The following is a 7,200-nucleotide window of genomic DNA, read 5'->3' as shown; positions in this document are numbered from 1 at the left end:
TTGTAGAGAATACATCGACGGGTCGTACAGTGGGTGCGGTGGCAAAGGGTCAGTAGGAGCTGCAAATAAAAAATTTTCAGGAGGTAGGGAATATCCTCGGTCGTATTAACATGAGCTGTCGGAAGTAAAATCCTGGCACCCGAGTACTCATGTGCGGCCGCGTTCCGCTTACCTCGTAAATAAAATGAGTTTGTGTGTGATGTGATAGAATAATGCTGTCTCCAATGTTACCAAAATTTATTTCGCAGTTTTCTTAGAAACTTTCTTGCTAGAAGTTTCTACGAGGTCCAGCAAAATGAAATGCAAATTCATCAGCAATGACATTTCTTATTACACAGGCAGAACAGTTTCACATGCCTCTTATGGTATTTTATTTTTTACCTCAGAACACTCTTCTGTTTTCACAATGAAATATGTATCACATGCTTATACATAATATGTTTATACATAATTTTCATTGGAATAGGTCTGTGGTTCTGTTTCTTTTCTTTTTTCCTCCCCCACAACTGCAATAAGAAAACATTTTTCTTCATAATTTCTTGGAATGTGAGATTAGCTTTCTGAGAGAAGACCGAGGACAGAACACTAAAGCAGTACTGGGTCACAAAGTGAACAGTTGAGATGCCTATGCACAGGAAGGTGCACGATATGGAGTATGGAGGTGGACTGAAATCATTGTTCCCACTAGCCCCCCCCCCCCTCCCCCCCCCCCCCCCCCGCCTTTCCCATTACACTGAGAACAGTTTACACCTTCAGGATAGGAACAGGCTTAACAATGGACTGAACACTCCTGCAATGTTCTCGCAGGTTATCTGTCCCAAATTCTCACAACCTGTCCACAGTTGAAAAAAGGTAAATAAAAAAACAAACAAGCACTGATAGATTCACAGCCTCAGGAATAATTAAGTACAGTTAATTCAACTTACACAGTTACAAACACACAGAAAGACAGTGGAAAGCTTCGATGAAAATAATTCTTTGTATATTAAGAATTATTGATTATCTTTGGATTACATAAGCTCTAGTTCAGTCTTTTTGAGCTCGTATCCCTGTTTATAGCCATTTACTCCATCACATTTAGCCTCTAAAAGGGTGATGCTCGTCTTCCTTTTCCCTCGTAAAACAAACACAAAACTAATGCATTTTTTCTTTTTTTTTTTCAGCTATCTACTCATGCAGGCCACAGTTCAGTCTGACTATGTGACTGAAACAGGCACAAAACTTATATAATGAAGGCACTCATTAAATATTACCACCGACTGCAGTGACAAACGACAGTGAGTATTTAGCAAAAATGCGACAACCGTGCAGTTAAATGCGTAATTAATGTGCATGTCAGTACTAGACTAGATACAATTATTTTTGGTAGGTGAGGAACTATTTGGTAACCTATTCTTGTGAAATAAATGCTGGTTGTACAAAAAATGTACAACATTATCATTACAGCTTGTCACTCAGGAGAGAGCAATAGAGTGTGGTGTGGAGCTGAAGTGTATTGTTGACATCTCATTTAGTATTTGTGCAGACAATATTGAAGGTGTGTAATTTCATATATATAGCGAGTATAGCAAGTCTGAAGTGGTATCTGAGTTTAAAAAGGCACAGAAACAGCACAGCCAAGAGAACGGCAAATTTTTCAATAGTAGTACACCTCGTGTTGCAATTGGCTACTCTACAGTGATCTTCTTCAGTGCAGGCAGGCTTCTTCTGCTGAAACAATCCATGTGGCAATACCTCAATGTGGTATGTCACGCCATCCGCTGCTATCGTGTGGCAGGCCTGCAACAAACAGAGAAAAGTCAGAGGTGTCGTGTAAGAACTTAAAATGAAAATCAGGCTCTAAAGAGGCAGGGGCAAAGAATAATTACCACTGCACAAGCACTTTTTTAAATTGTGTAAAACACTAACAATGAGACTGATGTTATGATTATTTTTATTACCATTTCGGCTCTGCCAGAACATGCAATGAACAACAAATCGCATTTAAGACTTTTTCTCAGCCTCTCTTTTTCCCAATACTAATTTGATTTTCTCAGATTGGGCTCTTTTCTTATCCTCAGGCCAAATGGTGCCCAGTTGTGAATTTTCAGCTTATATTTTTTTCCTTCTCAACTGACAACTTTAGAACGCATTTAGAAATTTCTAAAGTGAAACACCATCACAAAAAAGGAAGCCATAAAGATATGTTACATTTCTCTGCTGCCTGTAGTTTCAAAACTTCTGGAAAAAAGGACTTTATGAAAAGACTTGTAATTTTTTTTATATAAGTTACCAATAGAATCACAACAAGGCTTTAGAAGAACCACACAATCGAAACAACGATGTTTTCTCTTCTAAATGACATGCTATAGGCACTGCATAGGCAGGAACATACATCGAACACATTACTGAACTTATCAAAGTCCTCAGATATCATTACTTATGATAAATTACTAAGTATTAGGGGAATAGCACACAGATGGATTAAAGCATGTGTCCATGAAAAGAAAGCAGCTCAGTGATAAGACACGAAGTGTCAGATTTATTAGCAGTCAAATACTGAGTTCCCCAAAATTCCATACTGGCTACATTCCAGTTTTATGTTATGATTTAGATGTAAGCTGTATTACAGACAACAGTAGAGATTTGCAGATGACACCAGCATTTTAATTACAGCAAGTATGAAAGAAACCTTCAGGATGGGCGGGGACCAGCAGGGGGGGGGATTAATGCTCTCACCTCTCACAAACAAACTACAATAATTTGATGCAAGCAATTTGCAGCATGCTGCTGGTGAAAAATAGGTTCACAACAAGCTTCATAATTGAAATAAACGGTAGTAGCTTTGTCATAAGTTTCGTTAAGAAGGATATTTTTTTTATTTCTTAAAGGTGACTACTTTTGGACACCTATGTCCAGTTTCAAACCACTTGTATCGTATGCCTACGTACAAAAATTGCCTACGCAGTGACAACCGAAGCAGCCAAAAAACTGACTCGACTGTAAAAACACCATACAGGATACGCACTGAAGGTCTCCAACGTCTGTTCTATGTGGTCTGTTTACTGCTGTTGAGTCAGCCACAGTGGGATCATCACTGCAGCAGCAATTTTTTGTACGTAGGCTTTCATACGTATTGTCACGATTAAAATATAAGTGGTTTGAAAGTGGACATAGACGTCCAAAACTAGTCACCATTAAGAAATAAAAAAGGTATTTCTGAATGAAACTTATGATGTAGTTACAACCATTTATTTTAATTATGTAAACAATCTGGTAATAACTATGGAAAAAATTGTTGAAATGGACATATTAACCACCCATAAAAGGACACCAGCTAATCCTCATATTCAAATGAATGGACAGGCGACTGGGGTAAAAAACAGAACACTATTTCTCAGGATGTGGATACAACAAGACATGAAATGGAACAGATATGTGGACTATGTGAAGAGAAAACTAAGAAAAAAATATTTAGCAATACGAATACAAAGAAATGTTCATCATATTGAAAGCTCAGGCTTACATATATTGAAATACGGGAACAATTCTGAAATCACTAGGATTGCAGAAGTAGTAAACAATTATTATTTTCTTACATTTATGAAGTGGTTTTGAGCACCACCAAAAACTTGTATTGGAATTCATATATTTCAAAACTCATAACATTAAGAACCCAATTTGCTATGTGCATTAGCATATATAGCTTAGTGTTTCAAATAAAATATATAAATATTTATGAATAAAATGTTTTCATTGAAAAAAAGGGAAAGAACATAAAAAGCAAAGAGTGAAACTTGAGGTTCACATAAGAGTACATCCATTTACGCCTTACTGAATCATTCAAAACAGATTTTCATCTGCATCTGAGTCATGCTTTTTATTATTTTTCTGGAAAATATGAAAAGAAAAACGTCCTGCAAATTTTTTTGTCTCAGGAGTGAAGAGGCTACCTAGCTTAGCAGTAACTCATGTACTGTGGGCTGTCAAAATGATTTCTCCTCGATGCTGATGAACTTTTCATATTGACAATTTAGTTTTATCTCAAGCACTTTCATATTTTCTCCGTGTTAAATGCAATATCAAGGTACAAATTAGGTCTTTGTTCCTCATGTTTCTGCAGCACTACTGATCACAATTTGAATTTCTTCTTCCTCCTCTTCTAAATTTGTTCTTCAGTCTTAATGCTTCCACTGTTCTAGAAATTACTGCATATCATTTCACCATTTGTAGCGTCTTCACTTAGAACTGTTTCTTTTATCTTAATGTTTACTTTTTTTGGCATATAAAGATGATGATGAGTACAATGGCATGTATTTAACTACACTTATTTTTACACATGTGCTATCCCCACTGACCAGCAATGGCTTATTTGCAACAAGTTTCACAAGAAGAGTTACATTGGTGACCCAAAACATTACGACCACTGCTCGCCAGGAGTCTGAATGCTGCCTCACGGCACAGTAAGGAAGGTACGTACGTGGAGCACAGATGAACAGGGAATCACTCTCATTACGACAAGGTCACAAGCGAGAGGATTCACTGACTGGAGTGAATCGGACACTCACGATGCCTGCTGCCTGGGAAAGACATCTCAGAAATGCTGAAGCCTGTCACCTGTTCACGAGTTTCTACTGTGAGTATCTGTGAAAAGCCAGCATCGTACACTGAAACCACAACTAAGTGACAAGGTAACGGATGCCCACACGTCATCACAGAACATTACGTTCAGGGACTCACCAGCTCCGTAAACCAGGAAATGTGCCGATCCGCAGCCCATTTGAAGACAAAGTACAGTGCCGATGCAGGAACAAATGTTTTTAGAGCAGAGAATTTGCCACATCTCAGTTAAACGTGGAGCTCTGCAGCAGATTGCCCTCTAGGCATAGCCACGTCGATCTGACAACATCATTGGTAACGAATCCAGTGGGCACAGGCTCATTGAGATTTCACAATGTATCGACAGAAATGGGTCACTCTGTCAGATGAATACGAGATCTGTTCAAAAAATTCGACATTTTTCTACACTTACTTTTTACTTATGTGCATACTCAAAATACTCCCCTCCATAATTGATACATTGCTGCCAATGTCATTTCCACTTCCGGAAGCAGGCTCGGTACACCTCATGCTGGACTGCACAAAGCACAGTCTGTGAATTTTCTTTTATCTTGTCTATCATTAACAATATTCGTCATTTCAACGGGGTTTTCAACTTTTGAAATAAAAAAGTCCACAGGGGCCAGGTCTGGTGAGTATGGACGACGGGGCAGCACACTGATTTCGCTTTTTGTGCAACAGCCGTGCACCCGACAAATGTGCTGGTGCGTTACTATGACCGAGAGCCTCGAATTGTCCCCCCACATTTATGGCCATTTCATTCTCACATTTTCTCGCAGGTAATGCAACATGTCCCAACAGTAGCGTGGGCTAATAATTTTTCCCTATGGCACAAATTCATGATGAACAAATCCTTCAAATTCAAAGAAAACTGTCAGCGTGGCTTTGACATTTGACCTGACCTGACGAGCCTTCTTTGGCCTTGGAGAACCTTTCCTGACCCACTGTGAAGATTGAACCTCGGTCTCAACATCATACCCACAGACTCACGTCTCATCACCAGTTACGATTCTCTTAACATCTCGTTCTCATTTGCGTGATCCACACGCTCTTCACAGATTGCGAGGTGAAGGTATTTCTGGTCTCGACGCGGGAGTCGAGGGATGAACTCGGTGGAAACACTACACATTCCGAGATGCTGCATCAGGATTTCATAACACAATCCAACTGAAATGTTACATTCTTCTGCAGTCTCTGTGACAGTCACTCTTCAATTGGCACACACAATTTTGCTGACTTTTGCGACACGAGGGTCGTCGGTAGATGTTGAACGGCGTCCTGAGTGATAGTCACCTTTAACTTCCATATGGTCATTTTTAAACTGTGTAAATCATTCATAACACTGAGTACGGCTTAAGCACTCGTCACTGTAGCATTTCTGCATCATATGGTGTGTGTGTGTGTGTGTAAAGATTTTCTCGCGTTGCACGCAAAATTTAATGGAGAAGCGTTGCTCCTCTAACTCTGCCACATCGAAACTCTCAAACTGTGTGACACCACGTTCTACTCAATATAGCACTGAATAATAACTAAAAAACATACAACAATGAAACTTCCAGCAGTTAGATATCCAACGCAGGTGTGTGCAGTGATGCCAACCGCATTTCGCTCCAACACACCATTGGCACGAAATTATGAATGTTTTGGAATTTTTTGAACAGACCACGTAATGTTTTTCATTACACTAGGTCGACGCATGTGTCCGCGTATGCCACCGTACGCACAAACGTCCGCTCAATACATTCACCACGTTGACACCACAGACCGATTGTAGGCAGTACTGTGCTCTGGGAGACATTTATCTGGATTTCTGTGGGACCTGTGAGAATAACTGAAGGCACCGTCTCAGCTACCGACTGCGCAAACATCATTAAGGACAATCTCCTTCTCTCCGTGTCCGATACCTCCCTCCCTACGAGGGATCTCCGAGCAGTATAACTGCTCCCGTGACACGGTCATAATCGGGCTACAGTGGTTTGAGGAGCAGAGGGAATGCATCTGGGACACTACTGGGTGCTAGCTGAGCATCCACAAACCACCGGCTTACAATTTACGGGAAATGTGTGAGCCATGCAGAAACAGCCAGTGGCACGCACATCTGGAAAGTCACGGGGTACTTGTCGAATCCACACCGTGCAGAAGTGCTCTTCGTTCTGGAGGTGGACCGGCAGCTGCTGAACGAGTGGTCACAATGTTCTGGCTCACCAGCTTACGTTCTGCAAAGTACCTAAAATGCCCAACTCCCAGAGGAGGTGCACGCAAGTCGATTGAGGGTTACAGCACCACATATTATTCTTACAGATATCTAAGTTCTGTTAGGCTGCAAGTCATTATAATTACCGTATGCTGTGCAGACCAAGAGAGGCTGCCTTTAGCTGGAGATATTTCAACCTCTCCCTGTCAGCTGCAATAATCTTCATCCTCTCTCCAGTAGAAATATCGAAAAATGTTTCATAAAATGTACTGCATGCAGCAGTCAGCTGAAAAGTTAAAAATATGTAAATTAAACTACGATTAAATGGAAAGGAATTCGGGGACCGAAAAAACTATTACAATAGCTGATTGTAGATGAGGATATAGATGTGAAAATAATCAACAATT

At 40.1% G+C, this 7,200-nt stretch overlaps 1 protein-coding gene across 1 annotated transcript in view; it reads right to left on the bottom strand.

Moving 5' to 3' along the window:
* Positions 1–753: 753 nt before the first annotated feature.
* Positions 754–7,200, bottom strand: part of LOC126293250 (uncharacterized) — a 66,226-nt gene continuing 59,779 nt past the window's right edge. Inside the window, exons 6-7 of the mRNA XM_049986367.1 lie at positions 6,940–7,079; positions 754–1,779 (exon numbers count right to left, since the gene is read on the bottom strand). Coding sequence (XP_049842324.1) covers positions 1,764–1,779; positions 6,940–7,079 — 156 coding nt within the window. The 3' untranslated portion in view covers positions 754–1,763. The remainder of the gene's footprint in view (positions 1,780–6,939; positions 7,080–7,200) is intronic.

This window comes from Schistocerca gregaria, chromosome 10 (genome assembly GCF_023897955.1).
Source record: "Schistocerca gregaria isolate iqSchGreg1 chromosome 10, iqSchGreg1.2, whole genome shotgun sequence".
Classification (NCBI taxonomy): Eukaryota; Metazoa; Arthropoda; class Insecta; order Orthoptera; family Acrididae; genus Schistocerca; species Schistocerca gregaria.
The sequence above is the reverse complement of the archived record's forward strand: the minus strand, read 5'-3'. Positions and strand labels throughout refer to the sequence as shown.